Source organism: Primulina huaijiensis, chromosome 3 (genome assembly GCF_012295235.1).
Source record: "Primulina huaijiensis isolate GDHJ02 chromosome 3, ASM1229523v2, whole genome shotgun sequence".
NCBI classification, from domain to species: domain Eukaryota; kingdom Viridiplantae; phylum Streptophyta; class Magnoliopsida; order Lamiales; family Gesneriaceae; genus Primulina; species Primulina huaijiensis.
Window position 1 is genome coordinate 24,317,288 of NC_133308.1, and position 23,651 is coordinate 24,340,938.

Below are 23,651 nucleotides of genomic sequence, written 5' to 3' on the forward strand. Positions count from 1 at the left end.
TAGTTCATTTTGAGATGATTTTTTTTTAACGAATGGGACAGTTTTCACCCTCAAGACATTACATAGTCTAAAGCTTGTCCATATTTATAATTTATTATAATGAATTAAGAAGAATTTTACTATATTTTTTAAGTATATTTTTAATCCCTTTTTATTTTCATCCTCAGAGCTAGTACAATATATGCTTTTATATTTATTTTTCATGTTTATATATATAATTTGAATTAAATTTTACCCACAAGATATATAATTTCTTTGTTCACAAAAAAATATATAATATTTATGGTTATCCTTCTTATATGTTTAATCATTTAGAGAATGGGTTTACAATACTCAAAATTGAATTTAAAAAATAGAAATTAGATAATTATGATAAGGAAAATCGAATTCCGACTTTCCTTGACGCAGTTATTTCCTAAATAAACAAAATGTTATTAAAAAAAACCAGAAAAATGCGCAAAGTTCTATCAATTTGGACAATTGCCTTAGAGTTTTTGGGTGATCTCGACTTGTCATGGTTTTGTTCATGCATGTTCTTGCCAAAATTTTGCACTTTGTCCATCGTCATGTTCCACTTTTGAATATTTGCATTAACTGACTTTTAAAATTTTAAAAGTACGTTAAATCAAAAGTTACATGCATTTCTTTTTGAAAAAATAAAGGTACAAATAAAAAAAATTAAGGAAAAACATCAATTTTAATTATGTATGCAAGTGTGGTATTTTTAGTTTTGTATGTTTCGATTAATCAATTATAGTTTTATAATTATGTATTTTTGATACTTTTAGTCATTTTTGTCAAAATAATGTAATTCAATAACTAATATCATTGTTAAAATTTATAATTACGTTGTTGAACACGTATATATCTCGATAAATTTATTTAATTACGTATTTATAAAAGTTTAACAATTATTTCAGAAAAAAAGTTTAACAATATTATTGATTATTTAATTAAATAATTTTAGATTGAAATGACTAAAATTAATTTAAAATATATAATATTACATGGTTTTTTTTTATTGAAATAAACTTTAATAACTAAAAATATCACATTGGTTATTAAATTGATATTTTGCCTAAAATGTATTAAAATTCTAATATAATATATAATTTCGAGAAAATCATCGTCGAAGAGAAACGGTTGGTCGGTGACCTGCGTTTGACAGAGATCGGTTTTCTCAAATCACCCCCACAAAAATGTCTGTACCCAGAAGTCGTTCGGCGCGGCGGACGCCGCCCATGAGAGATCCCGAGGCTAGACTCACGGAGTCGGAAAGGATCGAAGGCGCCGGTAGTTGGGACGCCATTGAGTGGACCAAAGTTGATGTATGTAACGATTCACTCTTTTCACTAATCCCTCATTAGGGTTTGATTAGTCCATGGGGTCGCCATTTCGTGCCCGAGAAAAACTCTTCAATCGGGATTGATTGTTTTCTTTCTTTTGTTTTGAGTGATGCTACAGCCTGTTTCGAGGTCTGTTCCTCAAGGATTACGACCATTCTTGCTTGAAGCGGAGCAAGTCATAGTGGAGGTACATGATTATATATGTTGATCGGTGTTTTCATGGGTGAACTTTTATGGGATTGTTGGTTATTCCTTCTTTGTTTACTGGTTTTAAACTGTTAGGAAATAGGCAACGGGTTTGAAGATTTGCCTTACATAATTCTTGAAATAATTGTCAATGGAACCTGTAAATGTTGTTTATTCAATAGTCTATGGGAGATTCATGATCCCATTCCATGTTTGCACATTTTCGGGAAGGGATTGAAATTAAGGCTATTTTCAAAATTTGAGATTAAAGAAATCAACCGCAAACAGATTATGCATAAATTTTGTTATTTGACCAAGTGTATGAAAAACACGAGAGGAACAGTCCTAGGCACTGGGTGAAGCGCTCTACTAAAGTTGCCACTTAAGAGAGCTTCAAATGCACGATGAGTTTGTATAATTGCTTTCTACTCATGACTATTTATTTATACTTCATGAATGTCGTGGTTCGAGTATAGCACCTAGTGAATTTCGCTAGGATAAAGCACGTGTTTGGGCTTGAATCCTGGGCCCAGGCTCCATGGCACTGCTTCATCTTGCACCTTCAATAGATTTGGTTATATGGCGTATGTAGATGAGACTATTGCTATACTGATCGGATGTATGTTATAATTTTGGATATATAGAATATAAGAGGATGTTATGGTGGAGATTAAATATGGATAAAACAATCGTTACTCAAGGGTGACTTGCGGTGTTTCATTTTTTATACTTGGATCGTGTGGAGATTTTTTTATTCTATCTTTCATGCACAACACATATGCGGACAATTGGCTCAGAATGAGAAAGCATGTTAACATAAGGGTGCCTAGAAGCTGTAGGTTGTTAATGACCTTTACATGTTTACCATTAATTTCATGAATATTAGATATCAAGTACTTTATGAGGCCTATGGTATTTTGAAATTTGTCACTTTTTATAGTCCATTATTATTAATGGACTATTCCTCACTTCCTTTCATTAACTTTTCAATAGCTTTTACTTTTGGGGTCTAGAAAGTAGAATGAATTGTGTTGAATTTGCATGAATTTTTGTAGGGAATTAATTCATTTGCATGATCTTGTAATTATATCAGCAATTCACTAGTTTCATTGAGGATTGATTATCTTATCACTTATTTACATAATCTTTTCTTGGAATGATGCAATTTTATGATTAAGTGATGGATATTTTGAGTAATTGAAGACTCGATATGACCGTTAAACTATGGTATTATCTAAATGTTTAGTGTGTACAAGTAATGATATGTAACATTTATGATAACATTCAGAATGACTACAATGCCCTTATTTTAAAATTCATAACTGGAAGTCCAATTTTTAATCACGATTTACATATGTTTACCTTACTCGACTTTTCGTTTCGAGTTCAATTTTTATTTCATTCTTCTCCTATATTTGACTAAATTCCATTTTCCATTCAATCTGCAATTTCTTCCACCCCCTTTATATTAGCTTATATCACAGACGGAATATTTTTTTTTTGAAGTATTCGCTTCCACAGCGCCGTGAGCCCCTCATCGCAGAAAGTTTATTTAACTGATGTCGATCTGCGTTAGCGCTGACATGTTATCGAAGATCTGGTATCCTGTAGCTGCGTGTTTAAATTGATCGGTGATTTTGGATTAAGAGTCTAAGTAGAAACTTATAGATACTATGTTTGCTTGAGTTTAACGGCATACGAAATTGTCAGCGCTAATGTATTCTGGCTTATGTTTGATGACATCAATAAATAGAACACATGGTTGTAGATTTAATATTTTGTTAGCATTTAAATATGAATATTTAGAGGATGACTGAGAATTGAAATTTTCCTCCAGGGTTATGGCGTTGTTCTTGTGAATATTGATGAAGCTGGAACATTATTCGTTACGAACTTCCGTCTTCTTTTCCTTGTGAGTAAGGCATTAAATATGTCCCTGTGTTCATTTTTTTAACTCTTGTATAGTAAGTATGGGGTAATTTTTTTGGGTTTGAAAAATCTTACAAGGTTGTGAACCAATGCATTAATGTTATGCTTTGTTTGAAAAAGGTAATGACGGCCATGTTGCCATGCTTAAAGGAATGCTTTATTAAATTGAACTTCATAAAAATAAATTAAAACCTATGAAAAATTGTAGCTGATTTTTTTCCTATTCATTTTCACAACTTTAGAGTCTTTATTATTATTATTATTTTTGGCTAGTGCATTCCATTTTTCCTTTACAAGAAAATTTTGGCATTTTTTTGGTTAGATACAGTATTTTAAAAGATGCCGCCTAGGACCGAGGTGGTTGCTCACCGCCTCAATTTTTAGAAGCCGTGTAGGCGGCCGTCTAATGTAATATATAAAAAAATTTTATTTTATTTTTTAAATTTTTTTAAAAAAGATTCTTTGACGTATTTTTCAATCAATTTATATCGCATATAGAGGAAAAATGTGTCATTGATTTTAAATTTGAATCCTATATAGAGGAATTATTGGAGAACTACGGAGATAAATAAGAAAAATTAGATATTTAAGTAAAAAAATAGGCGGTGGGTGGCCGCCCGCGTAACACATACTGCTTTTTAGAACACTGGTCAGATTGGATGTTTGATATCATTTCATGGTGTGGTCATGATATTAGTCAGGACTCGGGCATCTTTTTTTTACAAAGGCTATTTATGGAGAATATGAGCCTTGTAAGTGCTCAATCTACTGGTGGTATGGGTGAAAGTAAGTGTAAGGGAAGACAGTACATGGATTAGTAAATTTTTTCTTTAAATTTATTATTATGAAATTAACCAGAATGATTGTTATCATAGAAATTAAAGGACCTAAACCATTGAAGAGAAGATTGAATAAGTTGAATGAATTACAAAAATATGAAGAAATACTAATTTATGTATAAGGTTTATTCTTCCTTAAACACGATAAGTTTGTTTAATGTTTGGCTGAATCACTACTAATATCTAAGAGAACTCAAAATTATAGCTTTTATTGTCAAAAATCATATCATTTGGATCATCACGCCGAGAGGTATGACTGATATCGGATTGATGGCCAATCATCAAATGCAGAATCCTATCTTTAAGGCACTTTCATAGTTTTCTTTCTTCTCATTCTTTCTTGCTCATGATCGAATTTTTTTCCCTCCTTGTTCCTACATTGCGCAGAGCATAAACTAGTTAAATGAAAGTAGAAGACAATGTTTATTTAAAGCATAATTATAGTTAAAAATGTGCATATGTTATGAACTTATCATAAAAGCTTGTTAATACCTTTCTAACTGAAATTTCTGAAATCCTGGGTGTTGAGCATCACAAAAATAGATAAAATCCATTTTCACAGAGAGATGTATTATCTTCTATGTAAATGCCCCTTCAGATGTTGGCTCTTATAGATGGTGCACAGTCAACTGCAAATACAATTGAAGTGTATATTTTGATGGCTAGAGTTGGCCAAGATTTTTCATACGATAACATTTAAACTGTGTGACAATTTTTTCGAAAACTATCATCCTACTCATTGTTTTTTTCCTGTTTGGTTGCTGCTTGCAATTACTTAATAATAATATCAACCACATTCATTGGGTCATTTTAGCTTGCCTGTGCTGTTCTTGGTATCCAATCTCAAGGGCTTGATGTTTCTTCTTGGGGTAAATGCACACGGTTTTCCATTGAGGAAGTTATGCTCGGCTTGTGTGCCGTGTTCTATTTGAGTAGCTTGCTTTGATGGTGATTGGTGTCCAGCTAAAAGAATCATGTTCATTTCCTAGTCCCATTTTCAATAATTTTAAGATGTGTTAATTTCTTTGTATGCTGATGGGCAGCCTTCCATTAATTACATCTGAGCAAGTTAACGTATGCTCATTCATATAATCCATTATTTTTTGTATCATGCCATCACTGTTTGAAAGGAAATTTATGCTTACAGTTGTTTATTCGTGGTTAGGACTTGGTTGGATTTTAATATAAAATAGCTACAAGTAAAGAAACACACTAGCTTTTCTCATTTCCATTAGGACTGGAAATGTTATGTGCTTTGAGAATCTGAACTTTTTTGACAAGCAATTTTTGGGAAATTTTTAGTTTTATTTTTGCCCATATTTTTTTCCTTGATTTGACTTCTCCTTTTCTAGAGTGATCAATCTAGAAACATAATAGGACTCGGCACCATACCGTTGGCGACGATAGAGAAGTTCGGAAAAATGGTTAGTTGTTTATTTTTCTCTTACTTTAGCTGTAGACCATAATTTGCATATGCTTTGCTTAATGTTCTATCTATTGCTTAGCACTCTTTCTTGTTGCAGAAGCTTCTGAATTTTTTTTAGTTCTTTCTCCTCTGTTTCTCGTTGGTTAAATTAATTGTTATTTGTTAAGTTGATATTTATTCATTTGGGAAAGGAGGGGTGCTGGATTGGAATTTGGCTTTAAAGAAACAGTGACACTATTTTTGGGTGGATAAGTTTCTATTCTAACTTCAGGGAATTTTATTTAGATTTCACGGCATACATACCCATATGTATTCTTTGTAAAAAATGTTTACGTATTGTCTCGGATGCAATGAGACTTATGTTTTGGCTTTAGATTGTTAACCCCTCTGTCCATGTTGTTTGTTTGATTACTTTTGGTTAATCACGGCTTTAAGATTACCTTACTTCCCAAGATTATAATGTTTATGATTACAAGCACTTTTTTCTTGCTGAAGATTATGAAGGTTCCATCAGGTCCCAAGCAGCCTGAAAAAACTCCATCGCAACGGTTGCTTCAGGTCATTGGTATGCTTCATCCTTTTCTCATTATAAAAATGATAAGCCAGTTGTTAATGGCTGTCTATATTTATTTTGAGTCAGTGAAAGCACTCATTGATGAGAAAAGTAACTGAATGTTTTGTGGCAATTTGTTTATGTATTAGGATGATTCAAATTACCCAAATTACTCGTCCATATATTATTTGTCTACCAGTTGATTTGTAGGTTATGGTGCTGCTGATTGTTGTGACAAATTTACTGTTTTTACTATGATTGCAGGCAAAGACATGAGAATCATTGTATTTGGATTTCGGCCTCGAACAAAACAGGTAAGTCGTTCTGATGATGGAAAGTTCATATTCTTTTTTATTTCCGAATCTTGCTCCTTGTAGCTATGCAGTTCTATACTTGATGTACAGACTTGTTTGAAATGTAATATATTGATGAATAATATTCTCAAAAGCATTATATATTTATGCACGAGGTTCATTTACTTTTCATTTCAAATCTGATATGGTTTGCAGAGAACTCATAACATGTGAACAAAAAAAGGAGAAAGAAAACAATCCCTTCATGGGGCATGTTCAAGTATGTTTTGGCATTCAAAGATTATTCATTGCCATACAGGTCAAACAAAATACTGTTTGTGTGCTACTGTGCCCTTGTCTTGATATCTGATTTCTTCTAAAGGTTATCACGGACCTTTACCCAGAGAAATCAAATGAACAAAAGCTGTATTCACTGTAGATCTTAATTATGTACTACTGATTATTTCAGACATGCCTTAGAAATTTATTTCTAGAATATTGTAGTTGAAGTGTTTGATACAGCGTTCAAATTAGGGTTTTTTAAACACCTAGCAAAACATGTTCTTGAGCACAATATAGATTGATGTATAACTTTGATGGTTCATAATTTGGGGAGTTAACTAACTATCCAAGTTGGGGATTTTGACGAATCTAATTAATCGGCATACTAATCATAGTTTCACATTCATTCATCAAACACATTCATTCATCAAACTAGAGTTTGATTTCAGGCAATCAGGCTCCATTTTTTTTGGTTCTAACATAATTTTTGAGCTCTGTCAAGAAGTTGCTCTATGGTTCAAGCTAGTGAATTGTTGATTTTAAATATTTTTATAAAATTTTGAAGCTAACAAACGACTCTCGAATCATTGAACAAAATTTTTTGACTGAAAATTATCTCAAAATATATTCAAACTTGTTAATTGCATTCGAACCCAATTGTTTGTTTGCACTTAGCCACTTCTTATTTAAATAGTCAGAATTCTTATAAATGAAATGATGTGTATTAAACATGTAATCAACTATATAATTCAAACTTTAGTGGGCAATAGTTTTAACAGAAAACATGATGCTATGCCTGACTTAGTTTCTCCCGTTCCTGAAAGTATTTTCTAGGTATATGCTTGAAGAAGTTTATTGGATAAAGCAATCTATATTTGATCTTCCTTTGATGGAATGATTCTCTACTGTAGTTGTACCTTTGCAATAAAATTTCTAGGTTTGCCGGTGTCAAGTTAAATAACTTTTTACTGATTTTATGAACCTGTAATTTTTGGATGAATGAATAATTGTTATTTATATTTCAGTGGTGTCAAATTGAACAAGTATAAATACATTTAAATGGATGGGGGCTGCATTAAAAAAACGGTCTGCTGAGGAAAACACATTTTCAAGAAAAAGAAATATAAATGAAACAAGTTTTTGATTTTTTAAGGAAAGAAAACGGGGTTGAAAAACAAACACAAAAGTAGCCCTACTAATACCATTTTAAGATATAAAAAAAGGGCACAGTGCTTAAACTATTATTTTTCTGACTTTTTTTGCATTCTTAGCTAGGTCTGTTCTCTCACTTTTCATATCTTCCCCCCAATTATGGGTAAATGAAATTCTTTGGTTGTCAGTTGTCGTTGCTTTGAAGTATTTTGACAATATATTCAATATATGAGTTGTATGTGAATTTCCAGCTGCAGTATATATTTAAAAACATTAAGAAAACACATTCATCAAGTCAGGCATCAGCCTGAGAGGAAAGCTATATTTATAATTTTATATTGGTGTAGCAATGTTATGAGGTAAAAGAAATTATATGTAATTTATCAATTCAAATATAACTTGTTTTAAAACAATCTATTAATGCTCTGAATTGCAATAATTTTGATTTAAACTCTCATTAAACTTCACCGGAAAATGTGCTTAAAATGCAGCCTTTCATTTCATCCTTCAGAGTCCTAGGGCTTTGTATCATGAAACTGTATCTGACATTTAGCGAGAAAATTCTCAATTGTTTTGGTGCAAAGTTGACACTTCTCAATGCAGTATCTTGTTTCTGACTCTTTTGTTCAGCATGAACCTGTGCGATATGAACTCGGTGGGCAAATTAAATTTGAGAAAATTTGTTGAAGATGTGGTTAACCATGTATATTTATCACACTACCTTACTCATTTACTTCATTTAGTTGGTCGTTTAGTTGAATTCTATTGGGCAGTTTAACTGTTGGTGTTGGACTTCAATATGTCATCATTTTTCCTTGTTAGAATTTGCATTCATTTTTTCAGTCTTTTCCATGTTAAATTTCTCCAGTAGTCTTAAATACCACTCCAAATTATATGTTTTAAATGTAATCCTGTTGTGAAATACGTCGTCTTTGCAGAGGCGTGCAGTGTTTGATGCATTAATAAGATGCACTAGGCTGGCCAGATTCTGGGATCTTTATGCTTTTTCCTCTGGACCATCAAGATTCAGCAACACAAACCCTAAGCTGCGGCTAGTGGATGAGTATCTCCGGCTTCTCAGATTAAGGTCACATCATGCTACACTCGGAACAATTGAAGATGGTTCGTTCACTTTTTCTAATGAATGGTGGAGGATAAGCAAAGTGAATTCAAGCTATACAATGTGCTCAACCTATCCATTTGCGCTGCTTTTTCCAAACTCTATTAGGTAAGGTACTCTGACTGCTGCTTTTGTTTGTCCTATGAAGTCAATTCAGGAGTAACACATAATGCTGCATGCTGTTGTACTTGTACTTGCTTGGTTGCTATCATTAGCGATGAAGAAATACAGCAGGCTTGTTCCTTTCGTGCACGATGTAGATTGCCAGTAATTTCTTGGTGTGATCCCGGTATGTGCTATTTCCGTTTCAAAATTAATTTTTTTTAATTCTTAATGTCTTGTTTAATTTTATTGGATGATGAGCTGTAGGAACTGGAGCTGTCCTTGCACGTTCTTCCCAACCGCTGGTTGGACTCATGATGAATATGAGAAGGTGAATTAAGATAAGTGAAGTAATGTAGCTTCTCCGGTTTTTGTTATTTTAGAATCTTCGAGGAGATGTGACTGTAAACAATGTTGGATTAATAAGCGTATGGAATGTAACTCATGGTTTTATTTCCCTTGATAATGTTTCCTGAGTCCATGTCCCTATGAACTTATATGCAGCAATGCTGATGAGAAGCTAGTCGCTGCACTCTGTACTCAACTTGCAGGAACGAAGGACCGCAGGTAGTCCTATTTTCATTTTGTTTTTATTTTAATGCTAATTCTTGCAGTAATTTTTATTATTAAAATTCCCTTTTGGCTTCCTTTATTGCTAATGTCTTGATTGCCTTCTACCATAATACATCTTGATACACAAGCAACTGAACGTCCCAACAAATCAAATTTCACTGATATATTATCATGATGCAGGTCGCAGATCAAATATCTGCTTTTTGAAGATTATACTGATGAAGTTGTAATTTTCATTTAGGAAATTATATATTGCTGATGCAAGACCTAGGAAAAATGCTTTAGCAAATGGAGCAATGGGAGGTGGATCCGAGTCATCTTCTAATTATTTCCAATCTGAGGTCCGTATTTGGTTCGAGATTTTAAATTATGCATCTCAATATCATAAGAATTTTTGGTTTTGGCTGGTAATTCTCTCTTCCAATTTTGTTGATATATCACATTATTTCCCGTTGAGTGCTTTCAGATCGTTTTCTTTGGGATAGATAATATACATGCTATGAGAGAAAGCCTTGCTCGGCTCAGGGACTATGTAGATACTCATGGCTCCAATTCATCTGATGGAATGTCTTCATTTTTGGTATGTTTCTGCTTCCTGCATGCATTCTTGATCCTACCTTTACCACTTAATTTCTTTCCGAGTCAAAGTGGGGCATTTATGTGTAGTCAAATATCTGTTTTTTAGCCGTCAGACTAGGAATATCCAGTTTCACTTGTACACCTCTCAGACATCCACATTATCCACTAATAGTATCAATTTCTGCCTCTAAACTTAACCACCAAATGTTTCCCCAAATTTATGCAACTAAACCTTGGACCTCATCACTCCTGACTCCATATAATTACAGAAGCACAACATAAAAATAGATTCTGGTGCTAATGGATGATCCTCCCCACCCATTTAACTGGTGCTTCTGGAAAATATTTTTCTGGGTTGTTGGACTACAAGAAAGAAGCAATTCTTGCTGCTTAATAAGTTTTGCGACTGCATAAGAAATGACAATTTTTTTTAACCTTTCTTAGTTATCTTACTTCACATTTAGACGTTATGATAAATCAACCACTCATCGGGCTATTGTAAAAGTGATGCCTAAGCTGGAATTTCTGTATGCTGATAATTAATATAGTTTTGATTCATTCCTTTGTTTTTTGATTGATAGAGGCATGGTGGATGGACTTGGGGAGGGGGTAATCTCAGCAGTATGTCCGCTTCTGTCTCAACTCTTGGGGATAGTGGTTGGTTGATTCATGTTCAAAGTGTTTTGGCTGGTTCTGCTTGGATTGCTGCACGGGTTGCTCTAGAATCAGCATCAGTGCTCGTTCATTGTAGGTGAGGATATCTTGACCATTATTTCATAGTTATAGTCATAAGCAGGATTATATTCTATAATGTTAACCAAGGCAGAACTCTCTTGTAAAAACGTTATGCTACATATATGACAAAGACTTGTGAATTGGACCTGTCCTTCATTGCCTTTTAAATTTATGCTTATTTTTCCACTTGTGTGGCGATTCTTTTTTTGGATTTAGTACCCTCATGTTGTGTTTGGATTGATAGATTTAAAAAAATCCATTATTTTAAATTACTTGAGTTGTTTGAATTGACAAAATTCAATTGAATTTCAAATTCACTATATGTTAAGTTAAACGATTTCCATTGTAATTGTAGTGGATTTCAAAAACATCCCAGGTGGATGTCGTTTGAAATTCATTCCTTAAATCCTTCCCGAAATCAAATCATTTCCTCCAAATCAAATCTATCAATCCAAACGCAATTGTAAATGTAAAATGATGAATTACTTGCTCAACTAATCCATATTCTTCATATATTTATGCGTACAGATTCTTCATGGCTTTTTGTACCTTATTTATGGATACAAAACTTTTCGTAGATCGTGATGATGTATAGACATGTTCGATGGTGAAAGCCCAACCCTGGACTGGCTGTGTCTATTTTTGCATTACTTCACTTTATGCTTGCTTACCTTCTCTGACTCGGTTATAAACATCCATTGACTTTTTAAATAACCTGTTTTGTAACTTGCAAGTTGCATTGACTATTTGGCACAACTTTATACTGTTGAGACGGGACTTACAATGATTCATATAGTGGGTAATGGAGCACTCTTAACGTACTGGAGTGAACTGCTGGATTATTCCATTGAGGATTGTGTTGAAAAATGGATGGTTATTTTGAGAAAATGACTTATCATTTTCATGAATCAGACATTGGATTAACGAGGCCGGTTAATTCATGGAGTGTAAGATATTGATATAGAATTAATGTTTTTTTATCCATGAACCTCTAATAAAACTTAATCACCTTGTCTTGCTCTCAACTATTACAAAAACATTGTGTAACGGATACTATCTTATTTGTTGATATACCACCAGTATGGGAAGTATTTCTCTCTATGTGCATTTCAATCTGTTTATATCGGATCTGAATGTGGTGCATATTAATTTGTGTAACTGGTGCAAGAGCAGCAGTGTAATTTATATTCTGGGATCAGACTGAAATTTTAGCTCTCGCCTCTAATCTAAATCATTTATTCCTTGCTGTATTATGACAAATGACATTAATCTGCTTCTTCGGATGGAGCTTGTGTTCCTTTGGTGCTTGTGACCATGATAGTTATTATTTATAGATAGTAAATCCTACATGTAGTGTATTCATTTTTACTAAATGTTACAAAAATATTCAGTGATGGATGGGATAGAACAACTCAATTGGTCTCCCTTGCAAGCTTGCTTCTTGATCCATATTATAGGACAATTAAAGGTTTCCAGGTATGAGCTTTGTGCCCCTGGATCTTCTTCATTTTTGTGTTATTTTTTCTTATCTAAAATTTTTGTCCTTTCAAGTGGCTTAAACATTATTTTATATGCTGTAGCTTTTGGAGTTTGGACTATAATTAAACATGCTATTTGATCTGTTCTTCGCCTCTTTCTCAAAATTTTGTGAGACATTTTGTGCAACTACATATATTTTAATACTGAATTGATGAAATAAAACAATATGTTGATGAAAAAAACAGTATGAGGAATAAGAACCTAACCAACAAGATTTAGGTTAAGAAATATAATTGCAAGTGATCAATAAACTAAGAAAATTTTGTATGACAACCCTTAAACATATAAAGATTTCCACAAGAACAGTGCTGTTAAGAGAGAAAACCTCCCCCGCGGCTAACAAATTTTAGAACCCTGAAAGACAATAAAAATAATAGCATGCCCACATTGTATGACCAAAAGTTGAGGTCTTTAGTTGTACTTTTCAAGCAATTATAGTGATATTTAGAGGCTTAGATTTGCTATAATTACTGTTGGACGCTAGCTTTAGTAACTGTGGCTCAATCTTTTCCTTTAATTCAGGCACTTGTAGAAAAAGATTGGCTTGCTTTTGGTCATCCATTTTCAGATCGTCTGGGAATTCCATCTGTATCTGGGACTGGAAGTGTTCCTCTTGAATTATCACGGCAGGCTTCTACAGGGAGTATCCCATCTTCCCCAATGCGCCAATCATCTGGATCTTTTGCATCTCAGTCGCAGTCTTCTTCGCATGGTCAAAATAGTTACTCACCAATCTTTCTGCAGGTACATTTTCTGGAAAAATTTAGGGCTGCTAATTATCCTACTGACTTATTTATAGGCTTTCAAGGAAATACTTATCTGCCATATTACTTTTTTGTGAACTTCTAGAATATGTTAGCCCCACTTAAATACTTTAAAACATCTATTACCAAGTGAATCTTCTTTTGAATCTAGTCACAGCAGGGAGCGTTGTTTTTCCATGTAGTAAGCAGAAGATATAAAAGGTTCTGCTGGTTGGCACTTTGGATGCGTTAATTGTTGAAATAAATGTGCAACAAGCTAACTGTAAACTGCGAGACATATTTCTGTAAAGCAATCATTTTTCAGTCAATAATATTATATTTTGTGGCAATCTTTATTCTGACAAAAATGCATATGCAAAGATAAAAATATCCCGAGATTGCTATGATCAGTTGGAATTTACTAATGTACTTAGTAATAATTATGAAACACTCTATTTATAAATGTAATCTCTAAATTTTGATTCTTATTACTTTGATTTGTTGCCGCTGAATTTCATTAGCATCGATGGAGACATTAGCATTCAGTAATGGGTGCACATATGGTATGAGATCACCCTTACCGGAAAATTCTCTTAGTGGTTCTTGCTAATCAAATAGAGAATTTTTAGTTATGGTTGTGCGACATTTACCCTATTGGAATTCCCCATGTATCTAAACTGGTAGGAACCGAAATGTATCTAAACTGGTAGGAACCGAAAAGTTGAACTTCTTCACTCTTCAACCCGTGGGTATTCAATTTATTTTTAAAACACAATTCATACAAATGATTAAACCATTTACAAGGATTCAAATTTATGTCACGACATCTGTTATGAAGAAAACCTGCAGATAATTTTCAAATAGCGTAATTGCAACTGTAGAACTTCTAATAGTTTTCTAAAGAATCTGCCAATTTATCCGCACACAAGTAAAGATCACCAACTTCATACTTGATACTACACAAATATTTGTTTTGTTACGTATAGGCTAGTTTTAATCAGATCGGAAAACTGGTTGTAACTACAAATAATTTGAGCATTACATGCAAATAAAGAACTTACTGAGAAATCAAATCATGGATGGCTGTGCTTGTGGACGTGAGCTAGTGGCAATGGTGCGGGAGATGTAGTTTATGTACAAAATAAAATTAAAATCTTTTTTGTATTAAATCCATTATAAGTCACGTTGCTTGTATTTTCCTTGTGTAGGGTAAATTTTATTTGGAAATGTTTCAATTAAACTTGTACCTTACACACTATGAATAAGATTCTGTTATTGAGATCAATACACGTAATTTTTTGCACCTTAAGGACTAATATACATCACCCACGCTGCTGCCACTATCTTGATTTGCACGCACGGCCATTGCTGTTATTCTCCAGCGAGTTTTTGGTGTGTGTACCACACTGAATTTATATATGGTTTTGATCAGTTTTTTGAGACGGTTAAAAATAGCTTATACCAACTTGGTGATCTCTCCTTGTGCACGGATCTGAAAGGAAGATTCTGGCAGAAAAGCGTTCAAAAGCTGTGATTGCGATCAGTTAGAAAATTGTTTGTGCTCTTCCCACGATAGATGTCGTGACATAAATTCAAAATCCTTTACATGGTATATTTATTTGTATGATCGTATTTTAGATTGTATTTTAGAAGGGATTACCCTTAGTTGACAAATTGGAAAGTTTTAATTTTCTGTTATGTACTGATTTTGATACACGTGGCTCAATGTTGTCTTCATTTTTTTAGAATCGACCACATTTACTTTAGTGTGGACCATGACATACTTGTTGGGTTGGAATATAATACCTAATCGGGTGAAAAGGTCATTTACCAGCATGTAGACTTTAGTAAGAGTGTGAAAAGATGGTGTGATCGTAGATTTGAAAGCATTCCATTATGTCTTGAAGTGGTCTACTCATATTATTTTATGGTTTCCTGTTTAGTTAATAAAAGCACTTGTGGCACACCATTTAACGAAGTGGTGGTTATGTCCATGACACGTGTGCATACCATAAAAGTGGGAGTTTTGATCATAGTGTTAAATGCAACTAGATCAGTCTTCCATATTTGTTTGTATACTAATGATTATTTTTTTAATTATTGATCGATAGTTTGTAAATTACATATTTGATGGAATTTTGTTCATACATCTAGATTTTAGTGTTAGTGCCCTTAACATTAATGAGTGCCCCTAACTTTTCTCTTTACGCCTAGAATCCATGTTTATTATCTCATGCATCTTGAAATATATAGTTTCTTGGTTAAAAATAGAGTTCAGCTGTCAAACATCTAAGAAATATATTAAAGCTTTTTGCTCTTTGGTTATTGATTCAATTTTTCTCCCTGCAGTGGATTGATTGTGTTTCTCAATTGTTGCGAATCTATCCTTTTGCTTTTGAGTTTTCCTCGGTATGTATCTTTATTTGATTTATTGTGACAGTCCTATTTCTTTAACAGTCAGCTTAATAATGCTTGATTACTCTTGCTGTTGTTATTTCAGATTTTCCTTGTTGATTTACTGGATTGCATGCTCTCCGGCCGATTTGGGAACTTCTTCTGTAACAGGTATTGATCACTACCCTGGTTTTACAATTGATATAATATGAATACTCTGTTCCCTGCTATGTTTTTATACTTGTTTTAATGAAAAATTAGACCGCACTCTAATAGTTTCTTTTGTGTGAATTGAACCCAAGACAATGTAAAGGATGTGAATATTTAATGCTGTATTAATATCGTTGTTGTGGATAGCATGTCAAACACCGACATAGGAGTTAACTACCAATCATCATAGGTGCCGTTTGAAATTCTTATCTCATGCTAATTTTCATGTCATGGAAGTTGGTAGACACAGATAAACTTTGGTTATTTCAACCACAACAACTTTCATCTTGGGAAACTTTTTCTCAGGCTTTTGATCTGTAGGTTAATTTCTCTGTTTAACTTAGAACAATTGAATTGATAATGGCAATTATTATTTTAAGCTTATTAATTTCTGATTCGACAAATCAGTCAAACAATCCCAAATTTTGTTATACTATCAGTGAATCTCATATTTTTAGTAGCACCATAACACTTAATGATATCTGTGGAGATCGGTATAATTTATAGATCCTTTTGAAGCAATAACAATGCTCCACATTATCAGATTTTGGAGCCCATTGTTGGTTGCACTTGCCTCAGATGTACAACCCTGTGTCCATCTTTTTGTTTGTGCAGTAGTTGGATAACAAGGGAATAAGTATTGTTAAAATTTATTTTATCAGTTTGGATGACCTCTCTAAATGGTTTTTCTTTAACGTTCCTTTAGTGATAAAGAAAGGCAGGAAGCTGGTATTTATGATTCATGTGCGTGCTTGTGGATTTATTTGGCTGATTTACGGGCATCAGAGGAAATGTCTCATGGGCATTTAAACCACTTTTTCGATCCATCAAAACTTAAAGGTCCATTACTCCCCCCTGCTGCATCTTTAGCCCCAACTCTCTGGCCTCAGTTCCACCTTCGATGGGCTTGCCCATCGGAAGCACAAGCAGGGGAGTTTGAAGTGCACTGTCGAAACATGTCTAAGAAAATCTCCGAGTTGCAGAAGGTAATTAAATTGATTTTCCCCCTGAACCATAAGTTTCAGTTTGTTTAGGTTCGAGCGTATGACAGATTCTCTGAGAGTCCTAGATACTGTTTCTCTCTATCTCTCCATCCTTCCTCACCTCTTCCCCCAATTCATCTCTCCAGCACCGGCTGTTGTGGTGGGTTTTTGGATGCATGACTTTTTTCTTTTTGTGACAATATTACAAGTACACTGATGCTCAGATTTTTGCTGGGGGATAATCAGCAAATACCACCAACCCTAGATATATTTCTATATGTTAATAGATTTTTTTTAATTATAAAATTGAAGGTCGTGTGTCATGGAACATTAAAACGAAATATAAGATTAATTTTAGGGTGAATTTTTGAATGTTATGTCACAATGATTGTATGTTTCTGTAGCCCGATATTCAGCGAGGGTTTGACTTAGCCAGACACAAAAATTAAGTAGCTAATAAATTCTTTGGTAAGAATAGTTGGATAATTTTAAACGTTCTTAGGCAAAAGAGTTGGCAGAGGCAAAAGCGGAACAGGCAACAGCTGCAATGGAGTCTTTGGCAGCCGAGCTACGAAACGAGAAGCTCAACAGCAGTTTAAGCAGGGATTGGGCTTGGAAAGCCAGGAAGGAAACTACAGCTATAAGACGAGCAGTACAATCACTTGGGTGCAAGGTCCACTTCTCAGAAGATGGTGATTGCATTGTGGGAATCGAAAGCAGCCACATGGATACTCCTCAACAGACAGCATTCTCACCATCAGAAACGCAAACTGGTGACTTTTTACAGCATGACAAGAAGCCAAATCTTTCTGCCTCTGTTTCTCACGTGTCGGACACCACTCCCATGAATCCAGTGACTCGTGTATGTGAGTCTTTATGCCCCTTGCGCACCGGAGATGGAGGATGTAGGTGGCCTGATGCTGTTTGTGCTCAATTTGGAAGTCAATTTGTTGGTTTTAAGGCAAATTTTGATGCCTTCGACCGGCTTTCTATTTACGATAGCTATTTTCAGTCAGAGTAGAAGCTGAAGCTTTTGACTAAGCCTCAGATGTGGGATGCCCTTTGGCCCTGATATAGGGCTGAAATTTTTTACTGAGTTTGAACAAAGTTTTGTAGGCAAAAGATGCTACCATGAGAGATCTCTACAATGAGTCGAAATTACTTGAATATGACAGAGCAACTGTGGATGGACGTGTGTATTTGATTCTGGCATCTTTAGTATGTATATACATAGAGCAACAGAGTTAGTCTCGACGACCAGACACAATTTCTGGAGATCTTCGTGAATACCATTGGAACGTTACCTATTTTGGAAATTCATTGAGATATATATATAAGTTCTGCACATCAAACGGCTGATGGTGCTACCATTCATTCTCGGATAACAAAATAATTTGTACAGTTCTTGATTCGTTACTGTCAGCTCTAACTGCTGCTGTATATGGTCATATCAATAACACTCAGACTTACATTGCTACTTTTAAATTTGTGCACTAATATCTAAAGACTTCAAATTATGTTTTTGAGAAACTGTCCATTGTAGATGAGGAAAAAAATATGTTGTATGATAGCATACAAAATAAATTAATTTGATAATTAGCAAGGAATTAAGACAAATACGTCTTCAGAGAAATACCAGAATTATCTTGTAACTTTACTCCTTTTTAACGTGGTGGGTGTTCTGTTAGTCCTATAATCGTGACCTGCGAGGTTTGTTGACTACACTAATTTCTTATCATAGTTGAAAATATGTTCTAGTTTTGAAATGGACCACTAGTTTCCTAGCAACCAAGTGGTTTTTACTTTTTTACCGTGTGATATATACCCCTATGTTTATTATATTTTAATGCAGATAATGGTGATGATATTAATGTAGATTGTGTAGACAAATGAATGATATATATATATATACATATATAAAAGCGATACCACTCCCAAAAATAGGGAAGGTTAATGGTTCGATATGTCCCCCATCCCCTAGCACTTTAAACTCTCCAAAAAGAAAATGCAAAATCTATGTCGATGAAAAGGAAAAGCGTTTTCACATACGAGGAATTGCTCAGGCTTCTGAGTCCTGTCAAGATTAAGTGAAACATTCTAATATTTCTGTATTAAGTCAAAACACGCGGCGTGTTATTTCAGGAACAAAACACTGTAATAAACAGAGACAAGATGTTTAATTCATTGATTCAATATTGAAAATTGCTGTCGTTTGAAGAAGCAGAATCTTCCAACCGTCTCAACTCCTACTCAATCATAAAACCATTTTGAAATCCACCATTAAGCTGGTAAAGTTCTTTGGTTCTCTTTTACAAATAGGCCAACAGTTTTGAACCAGCGCATGAGATCCCTGTGATCTTTCACATAAAGCCAAGCTTGTAGAAATGGAAAAAGGCTCTCATTTATCCCTCGTTCTTCAATGTAACCATGAAGAGCATCTCGAAGCTTCTCATCGACTTCTCTGCCAATTGTTTATACATGTACGATACGTCATTTAAGGCAATGCCCTGAAGTTCTACCATAAGTTTCAAGATTCTATTGATAGAATAGAATGAAGATTTAGAAAAACATGTCAAATTCAAAGCATTAATGGTGAAATCGCCACTGCACCAACAGAATAGGCCTTCACAACTCAAAAAATAACATAAAAGGTTACTGCATGTAATGGTACAAAACGGAAACTAAGATGGCAAAACAACTCCGCAGCCAAAAGACACAATCAGGCACACATCCCTAGAGCCTAAGAGCAACGTAAAAGATGACCCCGAGCCTATTGAATTGAGATCCATTAAGGGATAATATTCTACAACATAGACATGAAAAAATTCTTTCATAATTAGGCTACAACTTGTGAGAGACGGACTTTATAACCTTTAAGGTGCCTATCTGCGACTCACGATTCTAACTAAAAAAAGAAATTTCAACAGAAATGTGTCCAATAACTCCTACAGCTGGTTCGTCACGGTTCCCTTCTTAGCACTTAAGCAAAAGGCTAATACAATTGAATGCAGTGGTTTGGAGAGAGTTTATGTATTGCCTGTAAATGTCAAGTTGCCTATATCAATGATTTCGCATGCTACTGGGCCTTCAAAATCAATTATACTGGTGGCAAAGATACAGGACAGTTGTGATGCAGCTTGCGTAACGGAGAGGGGAAGACAAGCAAAATACAACACAAGAAAATTTTTCAAAAGTTTTTATCCAAGGATTTTTTTTCAACTTCAGACTGTTTTTAAGTAATGGACCAGCTGTGGTATCAACATCTCATAAGAGATGTTTGAAAGCTGAAAACCATTGAGCAAGACAGCAAGGTAGTAGTTACCTGAGTTTTTATTTATATTTCTTTTCAAATGTGCATGAACTTTAGCCCTTGGGAATGAAGCAGTAGCTCCAATAAAGTACAATATAAAGACTTTTTTTATTATTTTCTTTTGCCTTTCCTTTATCATTGCTTCATGCACTAGTCCCAAAAAATTATACCAAAATCTTTTGCTAGTCTATTTGTTACAGCCCTTGGGCAGAAGTGTAGTACAAACCCCCAAAATGCTAGCCATTTGGCAGGAGGGTGCTCAAGAGGTTATAAACCCACAAGTCAGGCCTTTCACGAGCGATGTGAGACAAACCATGAGACGTTACAGCATTGAATTCTTAAAACTAAAGAATTTATTTCTAGTTACATCTGACAAATACAGACTTAATCACAACATTCAAGTGACAATAAAATACGGTGGAGCCTCCAACCAATAGCAAAGATTTTAACAAAGTTATTCTGTATGATGAAGCAAGACCATCAGGAGTTGAAATAAACAAACTCAATCACCTTGCCCTGCAGCATAACTGATTTAAAACAAAAGCCCGAAGAAGTAACATTTTAATAAGGATCTCAACTTACTCAAAAACAGGGCCATTGTATTTAGTTGGTACCACAAGAAATCCTGAAGTGTCTGCTTTTGGTCTCATCGAAACTGAGTGAATACCTAAAGCATCTGGATACAGCCCGCAGAGAAAATGCAAAGACTCCTCTAGCCCTTGTTTAGAAATATCAACATGAAGAAATAACTGATTGACGTCCCCATCACCGTTGTCATCTCTAGATTCCCCGGGAACAATGTCTATTAGTCGCATTACTGATAAACTGATCTCCTCATCTTGGAACATACGTTTCAGAACAGGACCTCCACTATTAAGTGCCCCCTTTACAACAGTATATGGAGAAGGGGGGCTAATTTTCTGTAGAATATGAAGGAGCGCACAAGATTAGTGGGTCAGACGCACAAACTCAGGTACTTCGTACAATAAGAATCTCAAAATCATTGGTAAAATTACTAATATTTGATAAGCAAACTCAGGAACTGCACCAAGTCAGGCTTTAGTTTAAATGAGCAATAGGTAAACATTTGCAGGTTCGCGGGTATACCCACCAAAACGCAAGCTGCAAGCAAGACAACATAGAAGAAAAGCAAGAATTTATCCAACATCTCAAAAAGCCCCTAGACACAAAAAAGAAAAAGAAAACCAAGTAATAGATGTTTCAATGCCCAGATAATCCAATTTTTCCGCTACATACATTAACGCAAACAAAATCTCCTTCACAGATTTTTAGAATTTCGCTTGCAAAAAAAAAAACTTATAAAATTACCATCTTCTAAAACCATTTAGTTCTTCTCATATAATCATTTAATCAAACAGCTTGAGTGGCTCTGAGCATTTTGTAATATTACAAACAAACAAAAACATGAGCTGTAGATTGAGATAATTACGGGTGGAGGAGTCATTTTGGAGACTTCAACGTAGTGATCTTTAAGTGAGCGTAGGATCATGGAGTTAACGGCCTCCGTGCCGGTGGAGGATGGCCGCGATGCTATTGCGCGCCAGTGACGGTGTGCCAAAGGGTGTGAGAATCGGTGGCGGATTACTCCGCCTCCTCCGCCGCCGCAAACCACAGCCTTTCTCCACATTTTCCAAGTGGTAAAACTGAGTTTCAACTTTTTAGCCAAAAACTCGACGCATAACGGAGCGTTAAATTCGGACCGGAAACCGTCTCGCCGAGCCGGTTCGGGATCGAACGCAAACCCATAGGACTATGGGTGGGTTTGGTTTACCTTACACAATGTTTTATGTAAGATTTTTTAAAATAATTAATTGTGAATTTCTGAAATCTCAACATGGTTTTTTATTTTAATAATTAAATCACTCAAGTCAGCATAAGTTTTAGGGTTGTTTTTGTTCAGTAACACGACATTATTAGTCTGAAATGGTAAATTATATGATATATAAGATAAAATTATGTCGACCACATTGGATAATACATCAAATAATAAGCGACAATGAGACAATTAAAATATTTCTTAAACCTATTTTAGATGATGCATTATTTCATATTAGATGTGCATGTCATGTCATTGATTTTGCATGTAAACAAAGACTTCCATGATTCTCTTTCTGAATCGTTAAAAAAGTTTAAATATCGTGTCAAATTATTACGTCAAGAAATATAAGGCTTGATTGGAAACTTCTATGCATTAGTAGCAGACATAGACAAAAATTTATTTCATAGTCCTATTGATACTCATTGGAATTCTCTTTACAATATGTTTAATACTATGTTACCATATAAACAGGTGCTTACTCCATATTATAATTCACTTGTTTCATCGGTTTGGCAATCAGATGAAAACGATTGGGATTTTATAACTAAATGTGTTGGTTTATTAGAAACATTTAAGAAGGATATTGATAAATTTTCTGACATTCAATACCCTATCACTCTTTTTTTTTTTTGGTTCTGATTTTTAATATATTTTACGTATTTATTGAATGTAGAGATGATGATACTTTAAAATATTTTGTAAAAAATATGGAAGCAAAAAATTGGAAAGAGTAGGTCTCTTGTGAGATGGTTTCACGAATCTTTATTTGTGAGACGGGTCAACCCCACCGATATTCATAATAAAAAGTAATACTTTTTTATGGATGACCCAAATAAGAGATCCGTCTCACAAAATACGATCCGTGAGACCGTCTCACACAAGTTTTTGCCAATTGGGAAACCATTCCACGCATGCACTACCTAGCAATTTTGCTAGAACAATTCAAAGTGAGGACTCGTTAGAATTATTTTTTTTATTATTATGACAATTTTTTGAAGAAGAATGTTGAAGATGAAAAAAATCAGTAATCCGTTCTCATCAGATAATGTTTCAATTGTACTCAAGTGAACATGCACAAGGTTCATAGCAGCATGAGTGGGCGTTGGAATAAAGATCAACAGAGAAAAAGTGTGGAATCAACTTTTTACAAAGTTTAGTTCAAAAGAAAAGCGGTGTCAACAACCATTTTTTCTCAATCAAAATTTTCGAAGAAGTAATTTGTCTTCACAATCTCTTTCTCTACTTACGATACTAAAAGATTGGTTTAATATCGAAACAAAGAAAGGAAAGGAAAGAGCTATCAAGAAGAAGAATATGTTGATTCGAATGAAATGCAAATATGTTATTGAAATTTGATAATATAAATTAATTTTTTTCCATATTGTTTGTAAATTTTATCTTTTATTTATATAATGTTGTTTCAAATTCAAAGTAATTACGAAAATAAATTCAAAGATAAAGGTATTTTATATAGCACATCAACCACAAAGTGGTAAACTGATCCAAATAGAATATCT

General features: G+C 34.2%; 2 protein-coding genes across 6 annotated transcripts; one reads left to right on the top strand and one right to left on the bottom strand.

The window, feature by feature from the left end:
* The first annotated feature begins 1,117 nt into the window (after positions 1 to 1,117).
* Positions 1,118 to 18,257, top strand: LOC140973950 (phosphatidylinositol-3-phosphatase myotubularin-1-like). 4 transcript variants are annotated; one of them, XM_073437110.1, is made up of 19 exons: positions 1,118 to 1,328; positions 1,465 to 1,533; positions 3,370 to 3,444; positions 5,653 to 5,724; positions 6,222 to 6,291; positions 6,544 to 6,593; positions 8,945 to 9,234; positions 9,342 to 9,415; positions 9,496 to 9,559; positions 9,733 to 9,795; positions 10,043 to 10,142; positions 10,268 to 10,381; positions 10,962 to 11,131; positions 12,507 to 12,591; positions 13,177 to 13,398; positions 15,747 to 15,806; positions 15,898 to 15,962; positions 16,708 to 16,987; positions 17,487 to 18,257. In XM_073437110.1, the coding sequence occupies exons 1-19, from the start codon at positions 1,200 to 1,202 to the stop codon at positions 18,003 to 18,005; spliced, it is 2,571 nt and encodes an 856-aa protein (XP_073293211.1). In that variant the 5' UTR covers positions 1,118 to 1,199; the 3' UTR covers positions 18,006 to 18,257. The 4 variants fall into 4 exon arrangements, with proteins under 4 accessions (XP_073293211.1, XP_073293215.1, XP_073293214.1 ...); XM_073437114.1 differs by lacking the exon at positions 16,708 to 16,987 and having other exon boundaries at positions 17,487 to 17,824; XM_073437113.1 differs by lacking the exons at positions 1,118 to 1,328; positions 1,465 to 1,533; positions 3,370 to 3,444 and adding an exon at positions 6,789 to 6,852 and having other exon boundaries at positions 5,708 to 5,724.
* A 750-nt stretch (positions 18,258 to 19,007) lies between these two features.
* Positions 19,008 to 22,013, bottom strand: LOC140973951 (uncharacterized). Of its 2 annotated transcripts, none has more exons than XM_073437115.1 (3): positions 21,745 to 21,983; positions 20,877 to 21,214; positions 19,008 to 19,445 (listed from the first exon to the last, which is right to left on the bottom strand). In XM_073437115.1, exons 1-3 carry the CDS (start codon positions 21,940 to 21,942, stop codon positions 19,265 to 19,267), a joined length of 717 nt encoding a protein of 238 aa, XP_073293216.1. In that variant the 5' UTR covers positions 21,943 to 21,983; the 3' UTR covers positions 19,008 to 19,264. The 2 variants fall into 2 exon arrangements, with proteins under 2 accessions (XP_073293216.1, XP_073293217.1); XM_073437116.1 differs by having other exon boundaries at positions 19,380 to 19,519; positions 21,745 to 22,013.
* Between the last annotated feature and the right edge of the window lie 1,638 nt (positions 22,014 to 23,651).

What these genes read in the sequence shown, in the direction of transcription:
- LOC140973950 (XM_073437110.1), top strand. Translation starts at nt 1,200, where the DNA reads ATGTCTGTACCCAGAAGTCGTTCGGCGCGGCGGACGCCGCCCATGAGA. An exon ending in TAGAGAAGTTCGGAAAAATG is followed by an intron (nt 5,725 to 6,221) that starts GTTAGTTGTTTA and finishes TTCTTGCTGAAG; the next exon opens with ATTATGAAGGTTCCATCAGG. An exon ending in GCAGGAACGAAGGACCGCAG is followed by an intron (nt 9,796 to 10,042) that starts GTAGTCCTATTT and finishes ATTTTCATTTAG; the next exon opens with GAAATTATATATTGCTGATG.
- LOC140973951 (XM_073437115.1), bottom strand. Translation starts at nt 21,942, where the DNA reads ATGTGGAGAAAGGCTGTGGTTTGCGGCGGCGGAGGAGGCGGAGTAATC. An exon ending in CCAAAATGACTCCTCCACCC is followed by an intron (nt 21,215 to 21,744) that starts GTAATTATCTCA and finishes CATATTCTACAG; the next exon opens with AAAATTAGCCCCCCTTCTCC. An exon ending in TACAATGGCCCTGTTTTTGA is followed by an intron (nt 19,446 to 20,876) that starts GTAAGTTGAGAT and finishes AACAATTGGCAG; the next exon opens with AGAAGTCGATGAGAAGCTTC.